Source organism: Oncorhynchus tshawytscha, linkage group LG22, assembly GCF_018296145.1.
Source record: "Oncorhynchus tshawytscha isolate Ot180627B linkage group LG22, Otsh_v2.0, whole genome shotgun sequence".
Lineage (NCBI taxonomy): Eukaryota > Metazoa > Chordata > Actinopteri > Salmoniformes > Salmonidae > Oncorhynchus > Oncorhynchus tshawytscha.
In genome coordinates, this window is record NC_056450.1 from 35071981 (window position 1) to 35085417 (window position 13437).

The window sequence follows — 13437 nt, forward strand, 5'->3', positions numbered from 1 at the left end:
CAGATTATGTTTAATTAAATGACTTGCCATACCCATATCCCCCTGGCCAGTGACCACTGTTCCATGGCCCTACCACCGCTCAGCTGACCCCACCACTGTTCCCAAAGCTCTTGTGCTCATAACTACAGCGCAGGCGCGAACCTAAATGCAGCCTGCCAGCAGTGTGCGCGGTGACAGCTGCACTGATGATATCAATGAACGGTGAGAGTTTTAAAACATGCCAAATATTATGTTTGTATCTACCGTTTAACACAATGTAAATGATAAAGATGGTCGCATGACTACTAATTTATCTCATCGTTGAGTTAGAATTGATTTGTATGTTTCTGTCATTGTATAATAAAAAAAGCCTAGCTAACGTTAGCCAGCCAGCTGTCTGGCGCACGCAAGCTAACCAGCTAGCACAGACACTCCTTGCTAGCTAAACTAGCTAGCTAATATGTTAAAAATATTTCCAGTGGCAATGTGTTTTCTTTCCAATATTTGTCCGTATTGTTACTAAGTTTTACACGTCAACGACATGTATTCAGATTTCACACAAAAATAAGTCCGCAGCTGGCAAGTAACGTTAGTCCAATTTACAAATGGAAATGTAATATTTCCAGTTAGCGCTAGCTGATTGCTCCTTGCAACTCTGGATCCCTTGGACGTACCTAAGTCACCCCATTGAATGGTGAAATCAAGGTTTTAGGTTAGGGTTATATAAGGGTTGTGGTAGGGGGTTAGGGACGTCCCAAGGATCCCGTATTGCACTAACACTAGCGTTTTGTCCATGCGATTGAGAACTGCAGATACTACAAGGGAGCTCTATGATAGCCGTAACGTTAGCCTTGTGGATATATGGTAGTTAATGATATATTCCCTGATCGCCAGCAGTGTCCAGCGGTAATAACAACCCGCATAGCACCCACAGTAAGAAGCATAAGAAGAAAGGAAAGAAACATCGAAAAGGATCCGGTGACAACCTCCCCAGTTTGGATATTGGGTGAGCAACGTTGGCTACTCTAACGTTATTCCCATTCCCTGCCTATGCGTCGGCTACCAGCATGTATCAGTTCTTGCAGCTGGTTCTGTCTAGCTAGTAGTTATGTCTGTGCTATAAATACATGGGGGCGGTGGAGCGACTCACCTCTCCAGATAAGCACATTGACTCATGCCTCCCCCTTTCCTGCTCTGTGCCTATTTCAGTTTAACCCTGGCAAACCTTAACAATACCCATTTCACTGCTGTTACAAATACGTGTGGGGACCGTACAAATGTAGATATAAGGGGTGCACTACTTGGACAATCATTATCCCTTGGTAATTGCATAATCCCCCCCCAATGAATTTTGGAGACAGGCCACAGTCAGCACTCCACTTTAATTTAATGTGACGCACGTCTCACTCATAATAAAATACAAACCCCTCATTGCCTGTGTTGAAGCGCACGCATGCTTCTGTTTACAAGAGAATCACAGTATTTACATTGCTGAGTGTCAAGTCAGTCTTTTAGATGACTAGTTAAATATAACTGATGTAATTAGTCTATTTTTTTTCAGATAAAGGGATATTTTGCTGGTTGTTATTGTTTAGGAAAAGGCATCGTCACCACCTTCCTAAAGGCAAACAGAAACCATATTGAGACGGTTGTTTCATCAGGCTGTTCTGTGTTTTTGTTTCAGGTCCCAGATTCCCACTGCAGATGAGTTGTGTCACATCCTCACAATACACAGGCCTGCGACTCCAACAAAAACCTCTCCCACCCCTCCCCTCAACCTGTCCCATAGGCCCCCGGACCTCCAACCCCCTGCCCCACTCAACCTGTCCCATAGGCCCCCGGACCTCCAACCCCCTGCCCCACTCAACCTGTCCCAAAGGCCCCCGGACCGCCAACCCCGGACCTCCAACCTCCTGCCCCACTCAACCTGTCCCATAGGCCCCCGGACATCCAACCCCTGCCCCACTCAACCTCTCCCAGAGCCCTCCCCATCTCTTACGTCCTTCCACTTTAACCACCAGGCCACTTCCTATACCACTAACTCCCTCCTCTGACTCTCTGTCCACCCCCGTACTGTCCACCCCTGTACTGTCCACCCCCGTACTGTCCACCCCCGTACTGTCCTCTCCCATAGCACCCTCACTAGGGATCCCTCCAATTCTGTTCTCTACTCCACCTAAACCACTGACCTCCTCATCTCAGACCACCTCTCCGCAGGCTCTCAGCCCACCCCCACCTGACTTCACCCCTCCACCAACAGAGCTGCTCGGATCAGATGATGAGGAGCAGGAGGACCCATCGGATTACTGCAAAGGTAGGCTATATAATTGTCTAATGGATCGATGCAATAGTGTGGCAGATTAGGAAAGTGAGGGTCAAGGTCATTCTATTTGAAAAATCAGCAGGGAGTGGAATTACTTGTGTTGGTGGTTATGTAATGAATGCAGTCACCACATGGATTTTGTAATAATACTTATGATATTGTAGATGCAGTATGTCAACCTCACAATATAATTGATCAACGAGGATGATGCAATAATGCTGATAAGCCTGTGTGAGTGAAAGTCTATGTATATTTCAGGTGGGTACTACCCAGTGAAGATTGGAGACTTGTTCAACGGCCGATATCACGTAGTCAGAAAGCTTGGTTGGGGTCACTTCTCTACTGTATGGCTATGCTGGGACCTGCAGTAAGTGACAGATTTTTCGAGTGTATCTGTTAATCTATACCAGTAATACACAAACGAGAAGCCTAATGATATTTATCCTGTTTTAATGTTTTTCATTCATATCTTGTTTAATTCAGTGCTGAATGGTTAAGTTTTCATTATTGGATGTTTTTTTTCTTTTTCTTCAGTTTGAGTCATGACATGATTGTGTTTGTGTGTAGGAGGAAGCGCTTTGTGGCACTGAAAGTGGTGAAGAGTGCTCTGCATTACACAGAGACGGCGCTGGATGAGATTAAACTGCTCAGATGTGTGAGTGCATTCCTATTTATTTCACCCTCAGACAGACAGCACACCCACAGACATCATTCATTAATGGCTACAAGCCCAAGGGCATCCAAAGCAAATGGCATAGTTGTTTGTTGAAATTGATTGATGTCATAATCATTGTACTGTGTAGATGGCTAAGCTAGCCCAACACTCCGGGGAGTCGTAGTCTAGTACATTCTAACAAACATCTCTAGCATATACGGATAGATCACACTGTTTCTGAATTGAAGTAACTTTTCTGAGCTTATTTTGTGGCTTAAGGTGCGAGACAGTGACCCTACAGACCCCAAACGAGAGACCATTGTACAGCTTATTGATGACTTTAAGATATCCGGGGTCAATGGCGTGCGTATCCTTTCTGCTGCTTACCGGCTGCAACTGGGTTTGGTGGGCCCTGTAATCGACTGGGTTTGGTGGGCCCTGTAATCGACTGGGTTTGGTGGGCCTTGCACATCTTGTTCCTCTCCTCCTACTTGCCTGGACTACTATTTTCCCTGTTTTCCTTCACCCATTTCAGACAGAAGATGTGGTATGTTACCTGTAAAAAAGAATATAAGGCCATGCTTATATGACCCCCTTTCAAACAGCCCCTAATTTACTTCTTATTTTGCAAGTAGACCCCTTTTATACTAATCTGTAGGGAACTGGCCAATTGGTAGGGGGGTTTAAACCATGGGGGCTGTTTGCAGTTCAAATTAAGGAGGTGTTAAACAATGGAAGTGTTGAATTTATGAATTTACCTGCAAAAAAGGAGAACCATTCACACGGACACAATACCTGTGTTTTGGTCACAGGGTCTGTGAAAATGCAGGAATCATGACTAGGTCATTAGGTGGCTTTTAATTTGTCCATGTTTTTTTTACACACTACTTTCAGATATATAAAAATGCAGGCCTGGTAAATAAATATGATTTTGTTCTGCGTATTAAAGGGATCTTTCATGTGTAAGTTTGAGTGAATCCGCTTCTCCTTAACTGGTGTGTCAGATGTGTGTATGGTGCTGGAGGTTCTGGGTCACCAGCTGCTGAAGTGGATCATCAAGTCCAACTACATGGGTCTTCCTCTAGTCTGTGTGAAGAGCATTCTCCGACAGGTACAGTGGTATACCACAGCTCTTTCCCCTTTTGTTTATAGCACATCAAGCAGGTTTGACACGGCGTCTATTCTATGTGAAGAGCATTCTCCGACTGGTAAGGAATACCACAGCACTTTCTCCTGTGTTTTATAGCATATCAAGCCGGTTTCACAGGTGCAGTGTTTAGAAAACAGCCAGTTAACCTGGAAAATATGATCAACGTATTAGATATTACCATTGCTAGCAGTTATGTTAATAATCCAGTAGTCAGTAACGCTTTACTAGAAACCCGGCCAGTTCCACGTATCCATTTCAACCACCCCTATACATACTGGGTAGCCTAGTGGTTAGGGGCGGCTGGGTAGCCTAGTGGTTAGAGCATTGGACTAGTAACCGGAAGGTTGCAAGTTCAAACCCCTGAGCTGACAAGGTACAAATCTGTCGTTCTGCCCCTGAACAGGCAGTTAACCCACTGTTCCTAGGCCGTCATTGAAAATAAGAATTTGTTCTTAACTGACTTGCCTAGTTAAATAAAGGTTAAAAAAAAAAAAAACTCCCTCCTCCACAGGTTCTGCAGGGCCTGGACTACCTGCACACCAAATGTAAGATCATCCACACTGACATCAAGCCGGAGAACATCCTGCTGGATGTAGATGAGGTGTATGTCAGACGGCTGGCTGCAGAGGCCACTGTGTGGCAGCAGTCAGGAGCCCCTCCTCCCTCGGGCTCCTCAGGTGAGCTGGTTGGTTCATTATGATGAAAACATCTAGACTTTCAACTTAAACATACGTTTTGTTACTAGTCAAACTTGTTCTGAGGGGTTCTAGCATAGGGTCATCTTGTGAGTGCTTCATGTGTGTCTGTATGTGTGCTGTAATTGTTAACATTTTAATTGGACTTGACAAATTACTGACTTCACAGTAATGTGAACGTTATACTGTACACCAGGGGTATGGATGACCATTTTTACTGGTTAAAACCAAATAGAAACTGTAGAAATGATAATCGGTCTACATATAGTCTCTTCATAATGCACAGAGGAATTTTGATGGCAAGGAAATTTAGAAAATGTCAGTGTGGTCTTCTGGACCCCGCTGAAAACACTGTTGATGTTTGTAACCCCTGCTGTACACATATAGACAACTATCTATATTCACTTTGACTCCATCAAAAGCCTTTGCTCTCTCAAATTTAGCCAAAACTGTCGATGTAAATCTGTGGTGATTTGTTACTTGCATGTTTAGATGTTTCCTATGCGTCTGTCTCTTCTCTCTTTGGCATACTTTCTGCTATCAAATCTGCTCATCGTCATTTCTTCTGTCTCTATTTGGTTTCTAACTTTGTCCTGTTTTTCTTGTGTGTTTGTTTTTGTGGTCATTACGGTTTACTGTCCCTCCCTTCCTTTTTTACCTCGTTTTCTGATGGCAGTTAGCACCGCCCCAAGGGAGAACCAGGTATGTTCAGACTGAAGTCCTGCCTGCCTGCCACAGAAGGGATAGTCTTGCAAAAAAAATAAAAAATCACTTTTGGTGAATAGTGCTTTAACATTGATCATAACTCACCTCAGCTTTTGTGTGATGTGATCATGTTGCCTAACGATGATTTTCTGGCGTTGTGATGTTTGGTGTGTGTGTGTCTTTAGTGGTTCGTCTCCTACTCAGGTAGTGTATCATCTGTCTCTGCATGTCAAAACAGTAGTTGGCTTTCTAAATGACATGTAAAAAATCAAGGAGAGGGAATGGGGTCTTGGTGACTGAATCGTCACAGTCAGACACTTCACAGTAATACCTTGTCACCGGACAATGCTTTGCCCCATGGCTGACTTGTGGTTTCTATGTAAGCATCGTTTCAGCCTCCTGTTGCTGTCCAACAAAGAACCTAATCATTTACCCAGTTTCTTTATTGGGTTTGTAGGGTTTTCACACCATTTTTTTTTGTTGATGTGAGGAAGTGTCAGCACTTTGACTTGATACAGTTTTAGCCGATAGGCTCCCTCTTTACAGCTGCCCTCCTTTCATATGGATCTAATTTGAGTACTTTTAAAAATTGGTATTTGAAATAGGAAATGTTCATCACGGCAGGTGAAAACAACCTGTTTCTCTGCAATATTACCCCCAGTACCAGGAAGGCGTCTAGCCCACTGTATGCAGTTCTTAGAATGTTTGTTTTGAACAATGCAAACAGGCCTCATGAATGATCACAATTGGCATTTGGCACTTAGAGCACCATACTTTGATGTATTCCTGTAGCGTAGACAGCATTTCATACCAAATCCATTAACAAGTAGACTACAGTATATGCAGTGGTATAAACAACCTCAAGGACTTTTGAACTGGAGCGTGTGCTGTTGTGCCCCCCCGCCATGGCTGGGGAAGTTTAAAGCCGTAGCACTGTTATTCAGTTGGAAAACAGAATGCCATCTGATCCCTTGTGGTACAGTTGGCCCTTCCTCAAATTCCAGGCGTGGCTCACGTTAGCTGCCTCAGCAGATCACCGCAAAGCTAGCTAACCCACTGAGCCAAAGCCTGTTCAGACAGCCGTGGGCGCATGAGTTCACCAGGTCAGCTTTGAGGGATACTGTCAAATGGGATGGACTTTCTGTAAGAGACCTACTGGAGAACTGTCAACGGTAACATGCTGGAGCTCAGAATAGCATGGTCATCTAGCTAGCAGGATATAGAGAGGTTGCGGTGGGATCATGTTTAGTCTGCTTCCTAAGTGCCCACAAGTTTTACTTGCAATCAAAACTCTGTTTGTTGTAGGGCAGTGATTCTGCCATGGAAATGAGGATTAGAATCAAAAGTAATCATGTGAAATGTAATTGAGCCCCATTGTAGATAGATACAGTTATTAACGCCATCTGAACTCCATAATATTACTACAACGTATTAAAGCTCACCTGTCTGAGGAAGACTTGTTGTGTGAGAGAGACTGAAGACGGGCTAACACTGAATATTTCTCCGTTTGGTACTTCCTTTCTGCACACTCTGCTATTTTTCTGCCGGGCATGTACTCTCTGTGTTGGACCCTCTGGTCCTGTGCCCTGGAGTCATCTGTGTCAGGGAGCATCACATGGTCAGTCAGGCTGGCATCATGATTGGGAAAGCTCCAGACGTCCTGGCCTAACCCTGTATCTCTCTCTCTATGTCCATCTGTGTGTCTAGAACGGCAAGGTGACCAAGAACAAGAAGAAGAAGCTGAAGAGGAAGGCCAAGAGGCAGCAGCGTCTGCTGGAGGAGAGACTGGTGGACCTTCAGAAGATGGAGGATCTGGACGGGACTTCTCCACCAGACCCTTCCAACCCTCTACGCACCCCCTGCGGACAGGACGACGACGCTGGGGACCCAGAGAGGAACGCCAACAGTGAGTGGTTCACCTCTACTAGTGACACTGCAATGCCAATCCCTTCATAACAGTGATTTGGTAGCAGCTGTATTTCCTGGTTGAGTTTCTGTATTAAATCCATATGTTGATACCATTTCTTCTGCCAGACTCCTCTGTGGTGAAGGGGAATGAAAACGGGAACTGCTACACCCACGTCTCGTCCACGGCTAACACCAAGGCCAACCCGGAGTCTGGCTCGTTGTGGATCGAGGAGGGTTGGAACGGCCACAACCCCATGCGTTTCTGCAGCCCTGGCTCTGGGATGTCAGGGATGTCGGCTGGCTCCATACTGTCAGCCACGTCTGAGTCAGCACTGTCTACCCTGTCAGGCTACTCCACCGGGAGAGACAGCCAACGCTCCGGACTGTCCCCCAGCAGTCAGTATCTCACTAGGCATCTCTCTCGTCTGTGATCCTGTCTGTCACTTCTGTTGCCCTGTGTATATCTGGCACCAGCATGCAGTTGCTTTACTGTTCTCTGTATTTAGATGGTGAGGTAGTTGTGATTATGAGCTAAATTGTATGTCTGTGTCACTCTAGTGTTCAGTGCAGCAGATTTCCTGGTCAATCCCCTGGAACCACAGAATGCTGACAAAATACGCATTAAGATAGCAGACCTGGGAAATGCCTGTTGGGTGGTAAGTGACTGTTTTCAGCGGGAATAACAAGCTCTGTATGTTCGGTTCTCATGATAACCTGGACTTGGAGCTGTTTTCTTGTGATGTGTGGAGATGGCACAGAACAGCATGGTGTTTATCAGCCCCCCCCCCCTCTACTTCCCCAGCACAAACACTTCACAGAAGACATCCAGACACGTCAGTACCGTGCCCTGGAGGTGTTGATAGGGGCAGAATACGGCACTCCAGCAGACATCTGGAGTGTAGCCTGCATGGTAAGCTAGGAAACCGTGACGGGACCACTCAAACCACCACCACCTTCACATCATCCTATGTATGTGTCCTGTTTCGTCTCAGATCTCCCACTGTAACGTTGCCCTTCTGTGGATTGTATTTTTGATCAGCGTGACACTTTTGTTGCAGGCGTTTGAGTTGGCTACAGGGGACTACCTGTTCGAGCCCCACTCAGGAGAGGACTACACTAGAGATGAAGGTCTGTACCAGGGGTATTCCAATAATAATAAAAGGGTGGATTCTCTTTAAAATTGCAGATTGTTGCTTCCATCAATGTAATTGTCTACATCATTTCCAATACCCCATGTTTTGTTTTTGTTTTTTTAAGTTTGTGGTCACTAAATGTCTTTATTTTTTTAAGAAAAAGTATTTTTGTCCATTTTAAAATAACATCAAATTGATCAGAAATACAATGTAGACGTTAATGTTGTAAATGGCTGATTTAATGGAATATCTACATTTATCAGCAACCATCACTCGTGTTCCAATGGCATGTTATGTTAGCTAATCCAAGTTTATCATTTTTAAAAGGCTAATTGATCATTAGAAAACCCTTTTGCAATTATTAGCACAGCTGAAAACTGTTCTGATTAAAGAAGCAATAAAACAGGCCTTTAGACTAGTTGAGTATCTGAAACTCTTCAGCCTATTCTTGTACTGAGAAATTAAGGCTATTCAATTCTATGAAGGCTATTCCATGCTAGAAATTGCCAGGAAACTGTCTCTAACCAGAATAGAAAGAGGAATGGGAGGCCCCGGTGCACAACTGAGCAAGAGGACCAGTACATTAGTGTCTAGTTTGAGAAACAGACGTCTCACAAGTTCTCAACTGACAGCTTCATTAAATAGTACCCTCAAAACACCAGTCTCAACATCAACAGTGAAGAGGCGACTCCGGGATGCTGGCCTTCAAGGCAGATTTAGTCTGTCCAGTGTCTGTTCTTTCGCCCATATTTTTTCTTTTTATTGGCCAGTCTGAGAGATGACTTTCTTTGCCACTCTGCCTAGAAGGCCAGCATCCAGGAGTCGCTTCTTCACTGTTGACGTTGAGACTGGTGTTTTGATGGTACTATTTAATTAAACTTTCTGATATTTTAATGGACAAAATGACTTTTTTCTTTCAAAACAAGAATTTCTAAGTGAGCATCTCTATCTCTGATAATTTGTTGCACCCACCTGGTGTCCCAGGTCTAAATCAATCCCTGATTTTAGACGGGAACAATGCAGTGGAACTGGCTTCGAGGTCCACAGTTGAGTTTGAGGGATCTGTACTCTCCTTGTATCGTCTAGGCCTGTGGTTCTCAAACCTCTTAACCGGGGATGCCAGCCATTCGATCTATTCCAGGGCTAGCACACCTGATTCCAATAGGCAACTTATCAAAAAGCCCTTACTAGGTGAATCAGGTGAGCTTGTTCAGGACTACAACAAAATTGTGAAATACCTGATCTGGACGTCCACAAGGAGAGGTTTTGTATGTTTCATGCTTGTATGTAAATCAGCTGTTCGAGCTAGACAATTTCTGATTCCACACAGAACAGGAAGCCATTCATTTGTAAATTGTTACATAGTGAGTTATTTTAATGAGAATTTAACAGGGACGTAATGCTCTCTTTTGTTCTCTCAGATCACATTGCACACATCATTGAGTTAATGGGAGCCATTCCGCCCCCTTTTGCTCTGTCTGGGAGATATTCACGAGAATACTTTGACAGGCGAGGTAAGTCTGACAGTAAAATGGGTGCAAAAAAAGTCAAATGTATCCGTAATGGTTTTGTACTGTATGTAAAAGTTATGTCACAGAATTGTCTGTGGTTCAAGAGAAAAATGCCTCGTTGAGCAATGCGTCAACAAGAAATATCAGACTGATTTAGATGTGAATTGTAGTACTGTAGCATGTCCTGTCTCGTATTACTCATCTGCTTAGAATGTACCACAATATATTTTCCTTCAGTGTTCCTAGAACAGATGTCGACAGAAATATCCTCAAAATGACTAGCACAAGCTGACATCTGTATGGTGCCTAATAAATAATAAATCCTAACTCGGCAAGTTACAGGCAGTTAAAGAAACCATTCTTATTTACAATGAAGTTAAACCCTAACCCAATTGTGCGCCACCCTATGGAACTCCCAATCACATCCGGTTGTGATACAGCCTGGTCTGTATTGACGCTAGCACTGAGATGCAGTGCCTTAGAGTGCTACGCCACTCTGCAGCACCCAAAATGATGATCTGAGAGACTATGTCCCTATTTTTGTGGTTGAATGTTTAGCTCACTGGAACAATGTATTGTTTTCCCTCCTGAAGGTGAGCTGAGGCACATAGCCAATCTGAAGCCATGGGGTCTGTTTGAGGTGCTGTTGGAGAAGTATGAGTGGCCACTGGAGCAGGCGGCCCAGTTCAGTGACTTCCTCCTCACCATGCTGGACGTCACACCAGAGAAGAGAGCCACTGCCGCTCAGTGTTTGCAGCACCCCTGGCTCAACTTGTAGACTACTGTCCACCACCACAACACAACTACCATGCGTCTAACCTTTACTGTATACCACTGAGTCCATACTGTACCACTAAGTCAGTGTGGTTATTCTCAGCCTAGATGGAGATCTTTTCTAAATGAAACGTTGAGTATTTATCTAAAGTTAATATAAACTGACGTTACCATTACTCTGAGCACATAAGTAGCAGTAACCTAAATCTACAGATTCTTTGTATTTATTAAAGCAGCATTACAGGTTCTATAAATGGTTGGGATGAATATGATATCTGTAGTTTGTTTTAAAATGGATGATCTACTTCTCATTGTGCTGAGTCACATTTGTTAAAATAGTGCCTTGATATGCCAGGTGTACAAAAAAAGTCTACAAAAAAAATCCTTCACTTTGTTTTATACATGTCGCCAAACTGTATGTGGAATGCTTATTTTGTGAACATAAAATGTGTTTAAACATGACTGAAAGAAAGACCAGATATCTTACAACCTGTATTCTTCAGAATAAATCTTTAAACCAGATTCAGAGTACTGTATGCCACTGTCATGCGGCCAAGAGATGGTGAATTAAGTACATTAAATAAATTCACCATTCTTAAGTTGGCTGTTTTAAGTTTTATATTTAGCACTGCTGACTACTATAGCAGGTAGACCTCTATCAATTTCATATGAAAATAGAACATGGATCAGTGCAAAGGAACGCTTTCTATCCCTTACTCAGTAATACATACTATTGGAAAGGGGATACCTAGTCAGTTGTTCAACTGATATCTTCCGCATTTAACCCAACCCCTCAGAGGGGTGGGGGCCTGCCTCGGCATTGTAGGTGAGTGATGTGTGTGTATATATACACTATAGATGGTTATTTAATCGCTACTGGATTTCCATGTACCAAAAACAATGAAATTCCTGTAAACAGTGACACTTCCTCAGATGCCCTAATAAGAGTGAACTCGAGGTATAGGTTACGTGTCCAGGTTTATCAGAACATATGTCCGTCCTCCCAATATGACAGAACCATCGGAGAGACACGTATAAAACAAAACGGCGACAGTGTTAGGAGGCAGTAAAATCCTAATTCACTCAGCACTTCCACAGTAATGTCACTTCCTGCGCACCACTGTCGTCCAACCATCGTTTTCCTCTTGAGACTGGGGTTGATCTGTCTGTTTGGGTGCCGATCTACGCGGGGGGGTTGTTGACGTTGCTGCTCCACACTCCATGAACTAGATTACAATGACAAGATTTACAATGCCACAATCACAACCTTTTCAGAATTGACACGACTGACTAGCATTCAAATAGTCAATTTGACATCTTATACCAATAAAATCCTTACCTCTGTTTCATCGCCATTACACTCTTCAGCGTTTGGTTGAGGTGTGACCTTGGCTCGTTCTGCACTCTTGTTAAGTTTGACTATCTGATCTTTGACCTCTGCAAGCTTTCCTTGTTGACACTGTGTAAAGATCTGGCTAACCTTCTGTGCCACCTGATCAATGAAAAAAAGCATTGATTTAGAGACATTTTGACATTAGTTGAAAATGAAACAGACCTTCAGGTAGCCCCAATATTGTGTGTTGACATTTTAAATGTTTGGATTGAAAACTAAATGTGCACCTGAGGTAAACTGCCATCATCCACCACTGTATCAAACTCATTGTTCATAAGGTCTGCTATGTAGTCCTCCACTTCATCTGGCTGCAGGTTTGCTGTAAACAAATACGTTTCAATTAGATTGAACTGAAAGTCTGCCTGGGACTGTTCAGCATGTCAACAAGTAACCTGAACAGAGCAGACACGGGTGCTTCATACTAGCAGTTGTGCGGTAACGCAAAGAGGAAGATGCGACGTATATAATAATACAACAGCTATTTGGGTAACGTTAGGCCATGTATGGAAATCATGGGTCAGGTTACCGTTGTCATGAAAATATTGTTGGACCACATCCACCATCCAATCTGCCTTCTGTTGGCCGTACACGCCTCCAAATCCATTATCAACTGCGATCTGCAAAACAACGTTTGTACACTATTTGTTACACACGTAACTACAAACATCGGTATACTGCTTAATTAGATCTCTAGGAAGCTGACATGCTTATAACGTTGTCGCTATAGAGCTAGCTAACCAAACAGCACAGTCCAACAACTACAGCTAGCTAACGCAGTTACATTTAGTAGCCAGCTATCAGCACGGCCCATGAATGTCCTTATTGCTATCTACGATTGAATAATTACACCATTAGAGCCTGTGTTCGAATATATAGTGTTTGATATATGAGATATTCACCTACCTGTAAAACAGGCCAAGTTTCTAGGACTGCTCTCACTGCTTCAGTGAAAAGTTCACGTGCAGTCTTCTGCGCTTCCATTTTGAAAATAATCAGGCATTACATGACGAGTGACCAGTGAGTGATTCGAATTTGCTTAAGCAAGGTAACGAAATTGATCCCAGATGTCATCGAACATCATTCCCCACCATCAGAATAGATGAGGCAAATTTTGTTTTGGGACAAATGATGCATATAAACCATGGACAAAATTATATATATTTACATAGTTGTAGTGGGGAAAATAACATTAGTCATCTCCAAATAGTATA

General features: G+C 43.5%; 2 protein-coding genes across 2 annotated transcripts; one reads left to right on the forward strand and one right to left on the reverse strand.

Moving 5' to 3' along the window:
- The first annotated feature begins 145 nt into the window (after positions 1-145).
- On the forward strand, positions 146-11355 carry srpk3 (SRSF protein kinase 3). Its single transcript, XM_042303582.1, has 16 exons — positions 146-201; positions 1664-1835; positions 1918-2293; positions 2561-2669; positions 2870-2957; positions 3237-3324; positions 3962-4068; positions 4619-4784; positions 5479-5504; positions 7215-7413; positions 7542-7811; positions 7974-8071; positions 8218-8325; positions 8474-8543; positions 9970-10062; positions 10653-11355. Exons 1-16 carry the CDS (start codon positions 146-148, stop codon positions 10835-10837), a joined length of 2211 nt encoding a protein of 736 aa, XP_042159516.1. The 3' UTR covers positions 10838-11355.
- On the reverse strand, positions 11214-13235 carry tsr2 (TSR2 ribosome maturation factor). The gene is made up of 5 exons (XM_024385119.2): positions 13130-13235; positions 12753-12843; positions 12454-12545; positions 12173-12325; positions 11214-12059 (listed from the first exon to the last, which is right to left on the reverse strand). The coding sequence occupies exons 1-5, from the start codon at positions 13205-13207 to the stop codon at positions 11937-11939; spliced, it is 537 nt and encodes a 178-aa protein (XP_024240887.1). The 5' UTR covers positions 13208-13235; the 3' UTR covers positions 11214-11936.
- Positions 13236-13437: the final 202 nt, after the last annotated feature.

Coding starts and splice junctions, on each gene's coding strand:
- srpk3 (XM_042303582.1), top strand. CDS start 146: ATGCAGCCTGCCAGCAGTGTGCGCGGTGACAGCTGCACTGATGATATC. Junction 4,069..4,618: donor TGAAGAGCATTCTCCGACAG/GTACAGTGGTAT, acceptor CCTCCTCCACAG/GTTCTGCAGGGCCTGGACTA. Junction 10,063..10,652: donor AGAATACTTTGACAGGCGAG/GTAAGTCTGACA, acceptor TCCCTCCTGAAG/GTGAGCTGAGGCACATAGCC.
- tsr2 (XM_024385119.2), bottom strand. CDS start 13,207: ATGGAAGCGCAGAAGACTGCACGTGAACTTTTCACTGAAGCAGTGAGA. Junction 12,326..12,453: donor ATGATGGCAGTTTACCTCAG/GTGCACATTTAG, acceptor TTCATTGATCAG/GTGGCACAGAAGGTTAGCCA. Junction 12,060..12,172: donor GTAATGGCGATGAAACAGAG/GTAAGGATTTTA, acceptor ATTGTAATCTAG/TTCATGGAGTGTGGAGCAGC.